Source organism: Lagopus muta, chromosome 2 (assembly GCF_023343835.1).
Source record: "Lagopus muta isolate bLagMut1 chromosome 2, bLagMut1 primary, whole genome shotgun sequence".
NCBI classification, from domain to species: domain Eukaryota; kingdom Metazoa; phylum Chordata; class Aves; order Galliformes; family Phasianidae; genus Lagopus; species Lagopus muta.
Genome location: NC_064434.1, coordinates 2,227,673 through 2,245,808, shown reverse-complemented (window position 1 = coordinate 2,245,808; position 18,136 = coordinate 2,227,673). Strand labels below are relative to the sequence as shown.

Below are 18,136 nucleotides of genomic sequence, written 5' to 3'. Positions count from 1 at the left end.
CTTTCCTTTCCCATTTTCTCTAATAAATTAGAAAAAAAATGTAATTCACACTGAATCACCCCAGTGACCTGGGACTAATGTGCTTAATTCTGCATATTTAGAGGAAGAGATGCAGATAAGTGCACAGCACAGTTAGATTTCCATCTCCTTTCCCTGTGCAAATAAATTACTTCACCCACTGTGTAGGAAACTTGGATGGATCCCTGCTCTGCTTGAATATGCTGAAGCATGTATCCCTCCTGGATGAGTGCCCTGATTCCTTACGTCACAGGGATTTGTGTCGGCTTGCACACTCTTCCCTCTTCTCCCTCTTCCCATTTACTGCTGGAAGTGGTGAAGATGCCCAGATAGAAGCGTCTCACACCATATTAGATGGCTTGGTGACCATAGTACATCTGGCAGATATCTTGTGAGAGTCAAAGACCTGGCTGTCTTCCATGTCATAACAGATTGGGTAGATGGGGAGGGAGAACGGTGGGTGCTGTGTACCTTGACTTCAGCGGTGTTCAGTGTTGCCTCCAACAGCACTCTCATAGGTAAGCTTAGGAATTTCAGACAGATGAGTGGGCAGTGATGTGCATTGAGGACTGTCTGACTGGCATTGCTCAGAGGGCTGTGATCAGTGGCATAATATGGTTGCAGGCTGTAGCTAGTGATGTTCCCCAGGGGTCAATGCTGGGTTCAGTCTTGTTCCACACCTTCATGAGTGACCTGGATGAAGGGGTAGAATCTCAGTATGGGAAACCAAATGGAAAGGTATTCATTTCAGTTTTTAAACCAATAAAAACACTGCAAAAGTCAGAATATGGGACAAAGATGACACCTTAAATTCTCTATAGTCAATAAATGCGCTTGATTTTTGAATGGTAGGTGAAGCAAGGCCATCAGGCCCAAATCTCTGAAAATGATATTTCTGGTCAAGTTGAACTTGCTGATACAGACAGAGTTCATGAGACATCTTTCATCCAAAAACAGAGTCTATGAATATTTGTTTATAGTGCTTCTGAAAGAGCTTCTGGCTGCTGAGGGCAGGTTTTTATGTGACTTATTCTCTGTACAGATTCATTTTGGGATCCATAGATAACAGACAGCTCCAGTTCTTACACTCCTTTGCAGAATAGTAGGAGATGAGATTCACTTCTCCAGGACTGAAATATCTGTAATGCAAACTAATTGCTCCAAATATCCTTAATTGTTAGTTAACTAAAATATGTTTTTAATTCTTGAATTATGTGTCCTGCTTTAAGGTGAGGCATTCAGAGCAATGCACATCCCATCTTAGAACTGACTACTTTTCTACAGTGACAAAGAGAACTGAGTACAGATGAAGACGACTACAGTACAGATTTTGGTAAGCTGAGTTCTGGTTATTAAAAGGCTAGTATTGGTATGTTTGGTTGTAGTGGTGGTATTAAATGCCAAAAAATAAAGGTTACTGTGGTCATTTGAAAATGAGTACTTTGAGTGGTACTGATCTCATCTGCCTTTCACCTGCAATTTCATCTGAATCCAGGTTAATGAAGACCACAGTCTGATATGTAATAAGCTTGCCAAAAATTACATATCTTATTATGAAATGAGGCTCTCCCAGGAAACCCTTAAAATTCATAAAAGGCATTTAATCCAGTTGGGAGTCCAGAAAATGTTGTGGTGCCCCTGAGTACCCTGCCAAGCTCCAAATGCCCTTTGGAAGGGAACTGGTCTTTCTTGTGTCCTGTGTAACATTTTTAGCACTGCAATGTGCCTTGGACATCTTCATGGACGTTTCATTCTACTGCATTTAGATTTAGGTCTGCCTAAGCCTTGAAGAGGTCCTTCACTCTGATGGGTTAACTAGCTCAGATGCAGACTCCCACATTATACTTGCCCTCTTTTAGTTAGACACAATTATTTTCTATGACTTCTTTCAAAAGAATCTACTCATTAACTTATTAAGAAATGTCTGTATTTGCTTTTCCCCACCTTGACCACAGAAAAGCACTAACGTAAGCACGTGTATTTAGATATCTTCAACATTAGTGTGAATAACTGGGTACTTACCAATATCACAAACTTGCAAAAGAAATGTATTGGTTTCAGCCAAGAAGCAATTTCTTTACCAATTATTCTTCTACAGTTCATTATAGCATTCAAAAAGTCAATGTTCCAGACTCTGCTTCCTGAACTGTGTGTACATTTTCTATCTCTGTAAAAGGCAAAAGTATTACAGGATGTAGAAACCAGAACTCTATAGCTTCCATTACAGTGCTTATTTTTTTCTTTTTATCAGGGCCTTTTTCATGCAGTTAAATACTCCCACTTCCCTCTTTTCCATCTATGCCTATGATTTCTGCTCGTCAGCCTGTGGAATGGCCCCGTTTCAGCAAGGTGTGCAGAAAGCCCTCTCACTTGACAGGGTGTGTAATGCATCCCGTGGTAACATGAGTTCAATCCAGCCTTTATCAAGCACCTTCCCTCTTCATGGTGTTAAAACCTCTCTGCTGTTACAAACAAGGTGAAAAGCTGCTGCACAAACAAGTTTGTCCATGGCCAGATGCAGTTAATTCAATCATTATTACAATTAATATTGTCATTAATCAGAAATAGCATTTCCAAATGACTCCTCATCGTGGTGTACTGTCACTTCAGATGAGGCATCTTTAATGAATTTTTTCATTGCTCTGAACATTTCCAGTGTGCTTATTGTGACCAGTCCAATGCAATAGACCATGTAGGACTCACTATTTGTGAATCAGATTTCCTTGTTTTCTTCCACATTTAACATGCTTTTCAGTCTTCATAAGTTAAACAGTTTTTGTCAATTGGACAATGTTATGCAAAGACCAATCCTCCTGCTACACAATGCATCAAGTGTAGGAGAAGACCAAAATGGTTATGAGTAAAATGGAGGATTGACTTTTTACACAGGTAGGTAGTGATAGGACAAGAAGGAATGGATTTAAACAAAGTGGGGAGGTTCAGGTTAGATGTTAGGAAAAATTTTTCATTCAGATGGTGGTGAGGCAATGGAACGAGCTGCCCAGAAAAGGGTGGGCATCCCAAACCTGGAGACATTCAAGACCAGGTTTCATGGATTCCTGGGCAGTTTGGTCTAATGGTTGGCAAGGCTACCCATGGGAGGGAGGTTGGAACTAGATGATCTTTGAGCTTTCTTCCAACTCAAGCCATTCTATGATTCTGTGATTAAGGCTGGAACATTTTTAAAGAATTCATGGCAAAAGGCCCCATATTACCATCAGTACTGACATGTTAAAGAAACACCTTTTCCAAGCAAATGCCTGTAGCAAACAAAAAAATGCATTCATGTGAAATGCTAGTTGTTTGTATAGCCTGTTTCAGACAAAGATATCTACAGCTGAAGTCATTAGCTACGTAAGCTGAAGGTGAGCTGCGATGAGAAGTCATGCTGCGGGTCTGCTTCTGGCAGTGGACCTGAAAAATCACCAATAGTCAATAGTGCCTGAAATGTTTTTTTAGTAAAGGGAAAGCACATTTCAGCCATGAAAGACAGCAGGTGTACCGTAGTGGGCACTGATCTAACTGGTACATCTACTTGGACTGAAAATGGTAAAGAAAAGCCATGGAGAATGTCTTTGCTCTCCTAAGGCATAACAGCAAGTGTTCCTATGGGAAGGGTAGAGTTTGTTGCACCTGCTCTCAATGCTAGCTGAATACACAACTCCTCCAGATCATTGCAACAGTATTAGAATTGTGCTGTTGTCAGAATTTTCAACATGCAAGTTGTCCATGCTCAGCATCTCCAAGTCTGTAATCCAATGACTTTCAAAGATTCTGCTGCCATTAAATTCAGGGGGACTGAAAAAATGAAGAAACTGGAATTTTGCCTCCCCTTGTCCTCAGATCAGATTCTCATAGTTCATATTTACTTAAGGGCTGGAAGAATTTCCACAGTCAAATCTCTCCAGATGAATTTGTATATATTTTAAACTAACTTTCCATAGATTTTTCCATAGATCTATCTACTTTTAAAATACATACATAGAATCACGGAATCATTAAAGTTGTGAAGACCTCTAAGACCATCCAGTCCAACCATCAACCCATCCCCACCATGCTCACTATCCATGTCTCTCAGTGCCACATCTACCTGTTTCATGAACATGTCCAGGGACGATGACTTCACCACCTCCCTGCACAGCCTGTGCCAATGCATTAGCACTCCCTTGGAGAAGAAATTCCTCCTAATATCCAACTGCCCCTCCCCTGGCACAACTTGAGGCCATCACTTCTCATCCTATCGCCGTTATGGGGGAGCAGAGGCAGACCCCCACCTCACTAAAGATATTAAGCAGGACAGACCCCAGTTCTCACTCCTGTGGAACACCACTCATGACCAGTTGCCAACTGCATGTAACTCCATTCACCACCATCCTCTGGGCCCAGCCTTCCAGCCAGCTCCTTACCCAGTGAAGAGTACATTTGTAGAAAACTGTGAAATCAATCCTTTTTTATTTTCTTCTTTTTTTTTTTTTTAATTAAATTACTCCACCCTTTCAGATAGTCCACTTAAGTAAGAGGGAGTTGGTATGCTGAATTGCTCTCAGTACCTTTGACCAGGATGTCAGTTTTATTAATCTCTGTTTTCTTCCCAATTCTTTTACCCATTGACTATGATTTGTAACATATCTGAAAGATATTCTTCATAAGATAAATGAATTTGATTATTTAAACAGGTGTGGTGCATTTTAAAGGAATAGTTGCAAAATATTTTTTAATTTTAACAACACAAATAAAGCTCAGGTGACTGCAGCAATTTAATGAAAATTATTGGGTGTACTGGATGGAGTGATTCAGAGGGAAATGTGTGTTTTCACTTTAAATCTTTCAGTCAGGCTTAGATAAATATTTTCTATATGGTAGAAGGGAAAAAGGCAAAACAATCACCCAAGACACTGAGTAGGTGGAACTGCTAGATTCTGCCTCTCCTTACAGTCAATAGAGAGATGCAATCTTAATAACTACAGTAGGTAGTTTACTGGGCTTCTTACAGTGATAACTGTAATCTCATCAAAGTTACCACAAGAAAAGCTTTCACAGAGATAAAACACCCTTGCCCTTCTATGAGAACACTGAAGGACGTAGGAGAGCTAATGACTTCCCATAGTTCTACCCATTATACAAAAAAAAAGAACAAAAGCAACTGTGTTGCAAAGGAGTTATAATCCAATATTAAAATGTTGGCAATATCAACAACTTCAGAAGTTCTGTAGAAAATAGGAAATAAACAAAATTAAGTTGTATTATGAACAGTAAACTCAGCTGAGCATCAACCAGAATGTTGCTCAGCGAGGAGGCACTGAAGTAAAGGCAAGGATGAGGAAGGGAACTACGTGTGCAGAATGAGGAGATGCTTTATGACTTCTAAAAGCCAGCAGGCACCATAGAAGGAAGCAAGGCAAGTTGCATTTCAACAGAGCAGAGATGAGCATTGAAGAACTATCAAAGTTGACACAGTGATAATACTTCATTAAGGCCAGTGGAAAAAAAGATGATACAAAGGGTGATTTAAGTAATGCTACCCTGAAGGAAAACGAAAATCAAGCACAAGCCATGCATCCAAACATCTCTTCAAAGCAAGGGGGAAGAGGTACACACCTGTTTTGCAAGTAGGTTACTCTCAGCAATACGTGGAATCACAGTCTTTAGGGTGCCTATAAGTAATTCCTTGTGCCACAGCCCATCGGCCTTGGTGAACTAAAGCTATATATGTTTTATATATTAAACTAACGTTCAGAAGCTACCTAAAGAAAATATCACCTTTTCCCAGTGTGTTGATCTTTCTGTGCATAGCCACTAAGTGATTGTCTTATGTGACTTATGTCTCTACCTCAAAATATTTATGGCATCCTTTTGTCAGAATCAGAACAGAGAATTGCAAAGCAGCATCCCTAAAGTTGAGCTTTGGTTTTGTGAACACATCAGTCTGTTTATCAGTCTACAGGGGTTTTTGTGTTGCAAAAGAACAGGCCCTTTATCTTCTCTTTTCCTGCCCCGGAGATGAGAAAAATAAAAATAAAAAGACAGAAAGAAGAACAATGCAGTTGGATTGGTTTATTTGCAGTCACCTGTTCCTTAAGAAAAGTTATTTCTTCTAAAATGTACAGCCCCAAAGGTGATGTCATTTATCTGTAATAAATATTGACAAAGAAAGGGAATGGGTATATATATACAACCCCAGCGTGAGGAGAGCCTCTAACTTCCACCACTCTTCCCAAGCAACAGAAGTATCTCCAGAAAAAGGTAATGTACAAAAAATTCAATTTCAGTATTAGAAATTGTTATCCACAGTTACGTGGTCAGCATTAGTGGGGCATTGTGTTACGAAGGCTAGTGTAGTTAATAGCTAAGTTTTACCAGACCTGGTAATTAAAAGAAAATGTCTCCTTGTATTTATCACAGAGGCAGAGTTTAAAAAAAATGAATTATATTTTCTGCTTTGAAAGCACAGCTTCCACCTGTCTGGGTGAGAAATCTCTGAAGTGAAGTCTAAATCATGGTCTTTTAGTTCAAAAGGTGCTCTTCAGATAAATCAACCCATTTTGCACTGAACTGTGGTCAATAACAAGAAATACATTTCTATTTAATGACTGCTATTTAAAATTTATTTCTCTGGAGTATGGGGAAATACCAGTACATCTGATATTTCTTCAAGGCAGAACTTGATTGTCAGAATGGCAAAGCACTGGCACAGGCAGCCCAGAGAGGTGGTGGAATCTCCTTCTATGGAGGTAGTCAAGACTCATCTGGACGCTGACCTGTGCAATCTAATATGGAGAACTGCTTTAGCAGAGGGGTTGGACTCAGTGATCTCTTGAGTCACTTCAATTCTGTGCTTCTTTGGTGTGCCTTCAAAATGTTGCCATCTAGAGATGTCAAGTACTTGTCCAAACTTTCAGGTATATGCCATTTTAAAACATCTTTTATATATTCTAGTACACAGTAAGCTGATTGTGTCTTCTTAATGCAGAATGAAAATTTTGTTACAGAATACATTTGTATTTATTTACAATTTGATCAAAGTTAATTTGATCAAAGCTGCATTAAATGAAGAGAGGTTTCAAACAGAGCTAACTAAAAGCATGTTGCTGTGATCTGTCTTTTTGTAAACTTTATATGATCTACCTGATTGAATACTATTGACACAGGAGGGTAACAATATGTGGGAATGGTCATCTTCTAACTTTGAAAAAAATGCCAAATAAATTTATTCCAAGGAATCTTTATGAGGTTGAAAGAGGGAATGGTCTTAAACTGAGACAGGGGAGGTTTAGGTTGGATCTGAGGAGGAAGTTTTTCCCCCAGAGGGTGGTGAGGCACTGGCACAGGTTGCCCAAGGAGGCTGTGGATGCCCCATCCCTGCAGGCATTCAAGGCCAGGCTGGATGTGGCTCTGGGCAGCCTGGGCTGCTGGTTGGCGACCTGCACACAGCAGGGGGTTGGAGCTGGAGGAGCGCTGTGGGCCTTTGCAACCCAGGCTGTTCTGTGATTCTATGATTTGGTTGACATCTGACAATTGAAGAAGTGCAGCAGTATTTTAATCTGCTTTAATTCTGAATCTAGACATGTTTTGTGTTTCCTGTTGTTGGAGTTACAGAAAGATCCTCTTCCTATGTGTAACTGGAGGAAGAGTCAGACAACAACTCAGCAGACAAAAATATCCCTCAGGTTTAGGATTTACTCTTCATTAACATGAGTGAGAGCCCTGTCTCTACTTCATGCAACTGACTTTTATCTTATGCAAGCCTGAGAATGCAAATACCTGAACGGCATGAAGTCTGTAGTGTGATAGGTTGTGTTACTGATTTGTATCATGTGACAGAGTACAGTACTGAAATACATGATCAATCTCTCTGCAAGCTATCTAGCATCAGGAAGGTTCAGTTACTAGACCTAGTTCTCTGGGTATTTTCACAGGCTGAATCAACCTCATAAGGTTTCTTAGCCTAATCTCAGGGCCATCATAATGTAACTATGGAGCCCATTGGATTCAAACTCATATCTGCATGGCACTGCTGGGGTGCCATTTTTTGTTGTTATCCATTTGGGAGTGGATACACGCAGCAAAAAATACAGCAGAATAACCCAACAGTCTGTGCAGCTATTGGTCTGAACTCAGACCTCTTCTACCTGTGATGTCACATGTAAATGAAAAGGTAATTGTGTTGTTCCTTTTCTTTTTTGGCATAGTTTCCCCACAGGTAGAATGAAGCTCTGTATAGTCGAGCAAAATTCAAGAAAGGTTCTCTTGTTCTAACAGTGGCTTGATTGCCATTTTCTGATATAGTGACCCACACCTTATGTTTGTTCATACATTTCCTGTGAATATTAGCAGTAAGATCTCTCGGATAGATGTAAAAATCACAAGGTACATTTATGTGCTGTGATTGAGTGAGGTCCAGTGCCAGTGGAATGTCTTTCCTATGTTTTAAACTGATGTGGATTAGTCATAAAATGTGGACGTGAAGTGGTCTCACACACAAAGAACGACTTCATGTATTCCAGTTTTCCAGTCAGTCTTTCCCAGACTCACCGTCCAGGGCCGAATTTTGCTTAGAGATTGAACTGCAAACGAGGATTAAAAATGGACCTATTTGTGCCTCATTAGAGACCTGAGTGCTGCTCTTGAAGATGAAATTTGATGTGCCTTGTATAAAAGCAAGAGTTTTATCAAAGCATCTGGGAAGAAAACTAACATGCTTTCTGTACAGCTGTCATTATTCTTCATTATTATTCCCATAATAAAAAGAAATTTCTGACACTGCATGTGTAGATCAGACTCACCATGGAGGACTAAACAGCAAGTAAATCCACTGCCTTCAGTACTATACACCCAGCATAAATGAGAGGGAAACCACATCACAAATTCAGACAGTTTCAGGTATTAAACTATAAACAGGATATTAATAACATTGTAAATGCTGTCTCTTCCAAGTTGTCATTCTAGTTCCTAACTAACTGAAAGGAGAATTAAGTGTTTTTCCAGGACCCATTAACCTGCAATTAATTCTTTGAAATGTGGACACATCTTTCAGGTCTTACCAGAACTAAAAGCCCTCTGCAGCCTTTCTTCACTTCTTCAGCTCAACACATTTATTATAGTTATCACCCAGCACAGACTGAATGGTGACCTGTAATGCTCACACTGTGGATTTTTCTGAGTCCTGCTCTAAGTTTTATAATGTTCAACCAGTTCCATTGCTTCTCTTTTCCTCCTTTGCTTTGGTCTGTTTTAGGACAACTTGTTAAGCTCAAAGTCACTCTCATTCAGGATCTTGCCACATCTTCAGTCTTTAGAAACAGATAATTTATTCTCCCTCATCTGTAGGATAAAACATTTAATATTTGCTTTCCTTCTGATGCAGAATAAATATTCCATGAATTTGACTGGTCTAGAGACTATTTACGTACTGTGCTATTTCCTTCTATAAAGAGTATTTTCAACTAATAACCAAGTGCATTATCTGAATATTTTGTTAATACATTTGTTCAGATGGGAATGAACACCTCCATTTTATTGCATGATTATGATGTAGACTTGACAAAGAAACAGGGAACAGAAAAGAAACAGAAGCACCTCTTTATGCGCTAAGCTCCAACAAACAAAAGCTCCACTCCAATATACCACCTTTCAGTATGGATGAAGCTTTCTTGAGCAAAACACTGCCATGACCCTGCTGTACACATTAATGAATTTTATTTTTTATATATGAGGAGGCAAAGAATAAAGAAATAATGCAGATTTGGGATATACTGAGTAAAGAAATCAAGAGGAGTTTGATCTCTCTCTGAAAAGAAACTCACAGCTTTCTGGTACTGGTGGTCTCTGTGTCAATACAAGGTGAAGTCGTCTCTCTGTAAGAGACAGTGGTGTCCATGCATCATCATATACTCATTTGTGCAGACTCAGCATATGCAACCGTATTTGGTAATGACTAAAATAATCTCCTATGTGCCATGCTTCATACTGCAATGTTTTCTCATCCTGCTTACATTCCACAGAACACCACAAACTTTGTGCAATAGAGATTAACAGATTTTTGTTGTTTCTTTGCCTGCTTTTCCTCCATAGAAATGGGTCCTCTCACTGCAATCATTTGCCTGGCTGCTTTGATACACCAAACTGATGGACAGGTAGGACCTGTCCTATTGAACGGACCGGTTCCAGGAAGGGTAAGCCTGCACTGGGGAAGGGATCTAAAGCAAAATAAGGCTGACAAAAAGCTCTTTGGGGGGGCTTTTTGAAGCCAGCTAAAGTTGGCAGACTAACCATGAGCTAGCTGCTATTATGAAACGTGGTGGGACCACTCTCATGACTGGAGTGCTGTGATGGATGGCTACAAGCTCTTCAGAAGGGATAAACAAGGAAGGAAGGGTGGTGGTTTGGCTCTTTATATTAAATAGCATTTTGATGATGAAGAGCTTGGGGTTGGGAACGATAAAGTTGAGTGCCTATGGATAAGGATCAGGGGAAGGCCTGTAGGGGTGACATCTTGATGGGAGTCTGCTATAGACTGCCTATAGACATCAACTTCCCTGATATATGTTGGAAATTTAATACAGTGCAGAGGAAGCAGTCCAAGAGGTTTCTAGAGTGTGTAGAAGATAGCTTCCTTATGCAGCTGGTAGGAGAGCCTACCAGGAGTGGTGCCCTGGTGGACCTACTCTTGACTAACAGTGAAGGACTGGTGGGAGATGTGAAGGTTGGGGACTGTCTAGGGCAGAATGGCCAAGACAAAATTATAGAGTCATCTACTGCTGGAGATGTCAGAAGGATGACTAGCAAAACTGCTATCTTGAACTTCCAAAGGGTGGACTTTGACCTGCTCAGGACACTTGTTTCAGGGGTCCTGTGTGTCCTGAAGGGTCCAGGGTTCCAGAAAGCCTGCATGCTGAGATGGAAATCTTAAAGGCACTAGAACAGGGTGTCCCTGAATACTGTAAGGAGAGCTGCAGAGGGAGAAAACCAGAGTGGATGAACCAGGAATTCTTGTTGAGACTTTGGGAGAAAAAGAGTCCTCTAGAAAATGGGACAGGCTACTTGGGGAGACTACAAAGAAGTAACTAAGATATGCATGGAGGAAATTAGAAAGGCAAAAGCTCAGAATTGATGAACTCAGAAATGAACTCAGATTGGCCACTGCAGTAAAAGAGAACAAGTTATATATTTTACAAATATATTAACAGTAAGAGAAGAACCAAGGAGAATTTCCATCTTTACTTGATGCAGTGGGGAATGTGACCACTGAGGATAAGGAGAAGGCTGAGGTCCTCAATGCCTTCTTTACATCTGCCTATAATAGGCAGATCAGTTATCCTCAGGATGCTTTGTGCCCTGATCTGGAAGTCTGGGATGCTATGCAGAATACACCCCTGGTGATTCAGGTGGAGACAGTTAGAGAGCTACTTCTCCATTTGGGCTGTTACAAGTCCATGGAACCAGACAGGCTCCATCCTAGGGTGGATCATCCCAGCTGATTGGCAAGGCTAACTGCCGAGCCGCTTTCAGCCATCTATCAGCATTGTCTGGAGAGGTCCCAGAGGGTTGGAGGCTTGCTGATGTGACTCCAGTCATTCCCAGATGAGGGAAAGGCTGTGGATGTAGTGTACCTAGACTTCAGCAAAACCTTTGACACGGTCTCTCACCGTATTCTCCTGGGGAAACTGGCTGCCCTAGCCTGGACAGATCTACCCTTCTTTAGGTAAGGAGCTGGCTAGAGAGCCATGCCCAGTGGGTAGTGGTTAATGGAGTGGAGTCCAGCTGGTGACCCCTTACAAGTGGTGTCTGCCAGGAGTCAGTACTGGGACCCATCCTGTTTAATATCTTTATTGATGACCTACATGAGGGCATTGAGTGCACCCTCAGTAAGTTTGCAGATGACACCAAGGTGGGAGGTGGTGTGGATCTGCCTGAGGGTAGGGAGGCCCTTCAGAGGGATCTGGATAAGCTGGACCGCTGGGCTGAGGTGAATAGGATGAGGTTCAACAAGGCCAGGTACCGGGTCCTGCACTTTGGCCACAACAACCCCATGCAGCGCTTTTTCTCTCAGAGAGTGATCAGGCACTGGAATGGCTGCGCAGGGAGGTGGTGGAGTCACCATCCCTGGCAGTGTTCAAGAGGCATCTGGATGAGGAGCTGCGAGACCTGGTTTAGTGCTAGTGGTAGCAATGGTGATGGGAGGACAGTTGAACTCGATGACCCTTGGTCCTTTCCAACCTTGTGATTCTTTTATTCTGTGATTCTATGACCTAAGCAAAATAGTTGTATCTAAACACATTGTGTAGATAGCTGATGCGGTTGAGTGATCTCTAGAACTTTACAATACAGAGTTGAAATTATTGTTAGCACACATTATAACATATAAAGATCTCTGTTTCCACAATAAAGATGAATTCTTGTTTTCCTGAGGTTTTTGTATTAAAATGTTTTTTCTGTCTATCTAAATATTCTCCTTTTTGCAAGAATAATTCTAAAACTACTTATTCCAAACGAAATAGATGAACTGATAATACTTTAAAATAATTAATCTCAGTGTCAGAAATGCAGACATCGTTTCTCCAAGAGAGTTAATATTTTAAGGTGTAGATATCCACTACATAGACATTTGGATGTGAGCTATTTATCAAGATCCACTTAATAAGGAGAAAAAAAAAAAAAAAAAGAAAAGGAAATAGGTCTTCCAGGAAAGATGATCACATCTTTCATTAGCATCCATTTCTTTACTGTGAGGGTTAACAGTCCTGGAGTAGAATTCCTAATGAGGTGGTTGATGCCCCATGCCCTGTGTCAGTGTTCCAGAGGCATTTGGATAATGTCCTCAATATTATCCTTCAATTTTTGGTTAACCCTGAAGTTGGACTAGATGATTGTTGTAGGTCTCTTCCAGTGGAAATACTGGTTTGACTCTTTCTGGGGTATCTGAGACATTCAAAAGATGCATTACAGGCTTTACAGAGAGCTGTACCTTTTGGAAGAAAATCTGAAACTCCCAGGGTATTTCAAATGATCGTAAGTATTTCAGAAGATGGTCTGCAAAATGCCCTAAAATCTGATTCAGCTTCACATACTTCCAAAGCTTGAAAGTAATAAGAGTCAGGGAATTTTTTAGTGCATACAAGAGGCTAAAGTAAGTCATGACATTTGGTTCCAGAGCCAAGCGTTCTCCACATTTGATGTGGAGACATCTGAAGTTAGAATTACTATCTACTATATTCATTTAGGGTCATGTCTTCTTATGAAAAGTGCAGTTTAAACGAAGGATGAGAGAGGAAAAAAAAAAAAAAAAAGCACATAGAAGAATAGAAGAATCAATAAAGGAAAGCTAAGAATTTCCAAGTTCTCAATCAGTCTTGCTTATAAAAAATCAGAGAACTAGAACCATCATTGCTATTGTTTTCCAGGTGCTTCCTGGCAACCGAGTGAACCAGAACTTCCCTTTTAACATTGGATACCCACGAGGGAAACCCCGTTTCCAAAACCCACCGAAATACAATGGTAATCGGATAAAAAACAAAAAAGTGGTTCAACAAGACCTTGTTGCTCTCAAAAACAAGCAGATGATCCTTGAGGAACACAATGAAATACGAAGATCTGTAGTTCCAACAGCTAGGAACATGCTGAAGATGGTAAGTGATGGATAGCTAATCAGCTGCTTTCAAGATGATTAGCAGAATGTTGTATCCTTCTAAACACTCCACACTCAGTGAATAGAGAGGACAGGAAAGTTACTCTGGAAATGAGATGAAAAAAATCAAAATTATATCCCTTGGTTTCTACAGAACTCATGCTCTAAGCTTGCAAACTAAGATGCTGTAAGCACTTGTAAAGTCATTGCAAAGGTCTCAGAACAGGCCACGGGTGCTATCTGAAAACTCTCTCTTAGCCAGCAAGTCCTGATTTGATAGGATAAGAAGTAATGGGCTTCAATTGTGTCAGGGGAGGTTCAGGTTGGATATTAGGAAAAATTTCTTCTCAGAAAGAGTGGTAATGCATTGGCAAAGGCTGCCCAGGGCACTGGTGGAGTCACTGTCCCAGGAGGGATTCAAGAAAAGGGTGGATGTGGCACTTATTGACATGGTTAGTGGACATGGTGGGAGTGGGTTAATGGTTGGGTTGGGTCATCTTAGAGGCCTTTTCCAACTGTGATGATTCTGTGATTTGTGCAGTTAACAAAACTCAAGTCACTTGGCAAAAGTCCCTATGCTTAGGGTCATTTGTTTGGAGATGGTATGAACACAGGTTTGCCCCAACCACATCGATTTATTGCTGTCAAACCTGTATTAACCTGGCTAGCACAGTGAGTCACAGATTCTTCTTGCCTTATGTTTGCTAAACATAACCAGCAGCAACTCAGACACAGCTTTTTTTCTTCTCCTTCAAGGACTGCACAAATTTTCTGTGACCTGAATGCTCCTTCCTTTGTGTCTTTCAGATGTGGAACGAGAAAGCTGCCAAAAATGCTCTGAAATGGGCAAACACATGTGAAATGCAAATCAGCCCAGTGCAGAACAGAGTTGTTAATGGTATGGGAAGAACATGGGGACTAAACTTATGGGTTAATGATGACTTGCAGAAAGCATATCTGCATGGACTAGATATAAGGATAAACGTTAATCTGCTTTTTATCTTTTGAGGATTCTTAAACATGAAAATGTCATCTTTGTCAGAGAAAGACCCCAAAAGACAAACTGTTGGAGCCTGAGAGAGAGGGCAAGCTACAAACTGACCCTGTTCTTGTACCTTTCTTTAACTATTCTCTCTCAGTTCCTGCTGGAGACAAGTCAGTAGGATAGAGAAGTGTTGGTCTGACTAAGTACACATATTTTTGTGTCACGTTTTGTAGTCAAATAACCATCTGTGACTGAAAGGTCACTGATATCGGCATAACATGCCTTGCCAGGATCAAGTGTACTATACTCCAGGGGTTGTAGAGTGCTAATGCCATAAAAAATCGCCATTCCCTCTGTCATGCCTCCCACCCTATCACTTTCTTCACTCCTATGTAATAAAATAGACATACTTCTACTTCAGGTATCACCTGCGGTGAGAATATCTTGCTGTCATCTCAACCAAAAACATGGGCTGAAGCAATCAAAGTCTGGCACAGTCAGGCCGCCAATTTCAAGTATGGTTTTGGAGCGACTACGAAGAGCGCCAACGTCAAGAACTACGCTCAGGTATGGGGAAATGAACTGCAGTGATACACTAGAACCACACGTGTACAGTTAGGGTTGCTGAGGGGTGTTTATTATCAGGAAAAGAAAAAAAAACAAAACAAAATCAGTGCCATCAAACTGTTATCTTTTATGTTCTCATCCAAAGATGACTGAAAAAATCTTTTCTCATTTACATCTGAGACAATGGAACCAATATCTAAGAGAGCTGCCCAGAAGAGAGGCGACCTGTAGAAAACATAAATGATAACGCAGCCACACAAATAAATAAATAAATGATAACGATGCAATACTTTTTATTAGTAAATAATGGAAAAAAACATTAAAATATATACATATGGACAATGAAATGTCAAAGGAAAAGAGCTATGATGAAGCCATTCAAGTTGAAATTTCTATTATTCTCCCAAAATTGTGTCCAAAACATTTGGAAACCAGAAGACATCACTAATTCATTTTCCTATTTGTTCCTCCTGACAGCTAACTTGCAAACATAACAGAGAGTGAAAATGAATAAATAAATGAATAAATCTATCTTCTGATTTAAAACGTAGTGTGAAATACATTTGAAATACAATTTCTGACATGACTTCACTGTTTTTTATTCTACAGCTAGTGTGGTACAACAGCTACCAGGTTGGGTGTGCAGTTGCCTACTGCCCAAGGAACCAGTACAACTACTTCTATGTTTGCCACTACTGTCCTCCGTACGTACTGCTTTTTGGTTCTCTTAAGATGTTCTAGACATGGTTTTAGAAAGTCCTGCAGTCTGTTGAGCATTTCTAGGATCAGCTGCCTCCAGTTTGTTTTGGCCATTTGGAATTTTGAAAAACGCCAATGTGAATTGTTGCTTTAACATCGAGTTGAATATAAATGTTTAGTGTTATCCATGTTGAAACTGGAAGTAGGGAAATATTAGCACATGAATGAAGACAGAAAGGTCTGTGTAAGGGTCAGGCATCAAACACGAGTCATCCTGTAACTCTGAACACAAAGAAAATAGTCAGACACAAGCGAAAGCCAACAGCAAAGGAATATTCACAGAAGAGCAAATCTCTAACACCTGCGTGTCAAATCTCTAACACCTTGCTGCCAAGATAATTTCCTTATGTGCTGGAAAGCCATTAGAAAAGCAGAACAAGGAAGCACGTAATTTTTTAAACTGGTAATGCTATACAAAGGCAAAAAGCCAATTAGTTTTCTTTCCCTAAATGCCTCCTGTTTAAAAACAAAGATCTGGTATTCTACAAATAGCCCAAACTCAAACAGAATAATCATCTTACCCAAAACTTGTTGTTGTCTTTCATTGTGATGAAAAAAAAGTAAACTGTCAGTGGCTCAGAGCTGCACTTTGATCTCCTGGTGTTCGTTTCTTTAATATTTCAGCGGGAATAACATCATGCAAGTGGCTGCACCTTACAAGAAAGGACCCAGATGTGCAGACTGTCCCGGCCACTGTGAGAGAGGGCTTTGCAGTAAGTGCACGTACTTTTCTCCTTAAAACAAACTGTTGTGCTGCCTCATATAATGACTTCACTCCCTTACAGCATGTCTCTCCATACCTAACCTTTTATTACCTCCACGCAACCTTTGGCAGGAAAGATGTCACAGAACCGCCTCTTAATTTATCTCCACCTAACATAACAGTGGTTAAGTAACTACTGACAGGGCGTGAGCAGGTGATCTCCAGGGGACCCTTCCAACCCCCTCACCCACCGTATTGGGTGCACGGCGTTGCTGCAAAGATGTGCACGATTAGATTGGCAGTCTTCTGCTGCCCTCTGCAGGGAAGCTCCGGTCACAGTGTCAGGATGTGCTTCTACATCCAAGGGCACGTCTGAATTGTCAGCTTTCACGTGTGTCCCTATGGACATAAAGATCTTCACCTGCCCCTGGCTGTTGTAGAATTCCATGTGGAGCAACTCAACTGCTTTTCTGTCTGCTTCCCCTTCTATGAGCAATTTTATTCTTATATACTCAGTTCTTATTAAGTATTCTTATATACTTATATGCTTATATACTCAAGCAATTTTAACAGCTGAGCACAGAACTATAGAATACCAAGGTCAGAAAAGAGCTCCATGATCATCTAGTCCAACCACCCACCAATATTTCCCCAACAAATGTACAAAGACTGCTTAGACAAGAAAATGAATGTAGTAGAAGTATCACAGTAGGACTGTTTTTTTTTTCAATTAATACATTTCGTGGCCTTTCTCTGTTCTGTTTCAGCCAATCCTTGCAGACATCGAGATGCATTTCCAAACTGCAGAAATATGAAAAGCTTGTTTGGCTGTAAGCATTCAGTGGTGAAAACGAAGTGTCCTGCCACCTGTAAGTGCACCACTCAGATTGTATAAAGGCCTGGAGGATGTCATTGCAGCTGCTTTGGAACTTATGTACGAGGAAAGAGTAGAACTGAGAAGAAAAAAACATTCATGCTCAGTGTTTCAGCTCAGATTGACCTGAATGTAACTTGTTTATGAAATCACATAATTGTTTCAGTTCCAAATTAATCTGGTGGCTCAGATAGACTCTGATGTTATGTTAGGCTTTATAAAAATCATGATTAAGCTATTAATGTGGTTTTCGGTTTTTTGGTGGAAGTTCCACTGATTCATATTATTTTAATGGGAAACGCACTTTTAAAACATGAAAATACATGTTAAATTCCACTTAACTTTCTTCTGTTACCTTTTCTTCAATTATAAATGGAATATATTCCTGGCTAAATAAATGTATGTTCACAAACAAGAAAAGTTGTTTATATATTTTTTTATTTGGAAAGTTTCTCATGGATACTTCAAGGATCTGTGATACTTCATGCAAGTGAGGATGAAACTGGAAAAGAAAAGCAGAGGCAAAAGTCATGCACTGTTTTGTACAGAAAAGATAAGAGGTCTACAGTGATTGTGACCTAAACACAAATCTTCTGACACACAGAA

General features: G+C 40.3%; 1 protein-coding gene across 1 annotated transcript; it reads left to right on the top strand.

The window, feature by feature from the left end:
* The first annotated feature begins 573 nt into the window (after window positions 1-573).
* Window positions 574-17,551, top strand: LOC125690071 (serotriflin-like). Its single transcript, XM_048938024.1, has 7 exons — window positions 574-756; window positions 13,419-13,643; window positions 14,450-14,540; window positions 15,049-15,194; window positions 15,804-15,898; window positions 16,578-16,666; window positions 17,424-17,551. Exons 1-7 carry the CDS (start codon window positions 574-576, stop codon window positions 17,549-17,551), a joined length of 957 nt encoding a protein of 318 aa, XP_048793981.1.
* Window positions 17,552-18,136: the final 585 nt, after the last annotated feature.

Bases quoted from the DNA above. Each gene is read 5' to 3' on its own strand.
- LOC125690071 (XM_048938024.1), top strand. From the start codon at position 574: ATGTGCATTGAGGACTGTCTGACTGGCATTGCTCAGAGGGCTGTGATC. The intron at 13,644-14,449 runs GTAAGTGATGGA...TGTGTCTTTCAG, and splicing joins CTAGGAACATGCTGAAGATG to ATGTGGAACGAGAAAGCTGC. The intron at 15,899-16,577 runs GTACGTACTGCT...TTAATATTTCAG, and splicing joins GTTTGCCACTACTGTCCTCC to CGGGAATAACATCATGCAAG.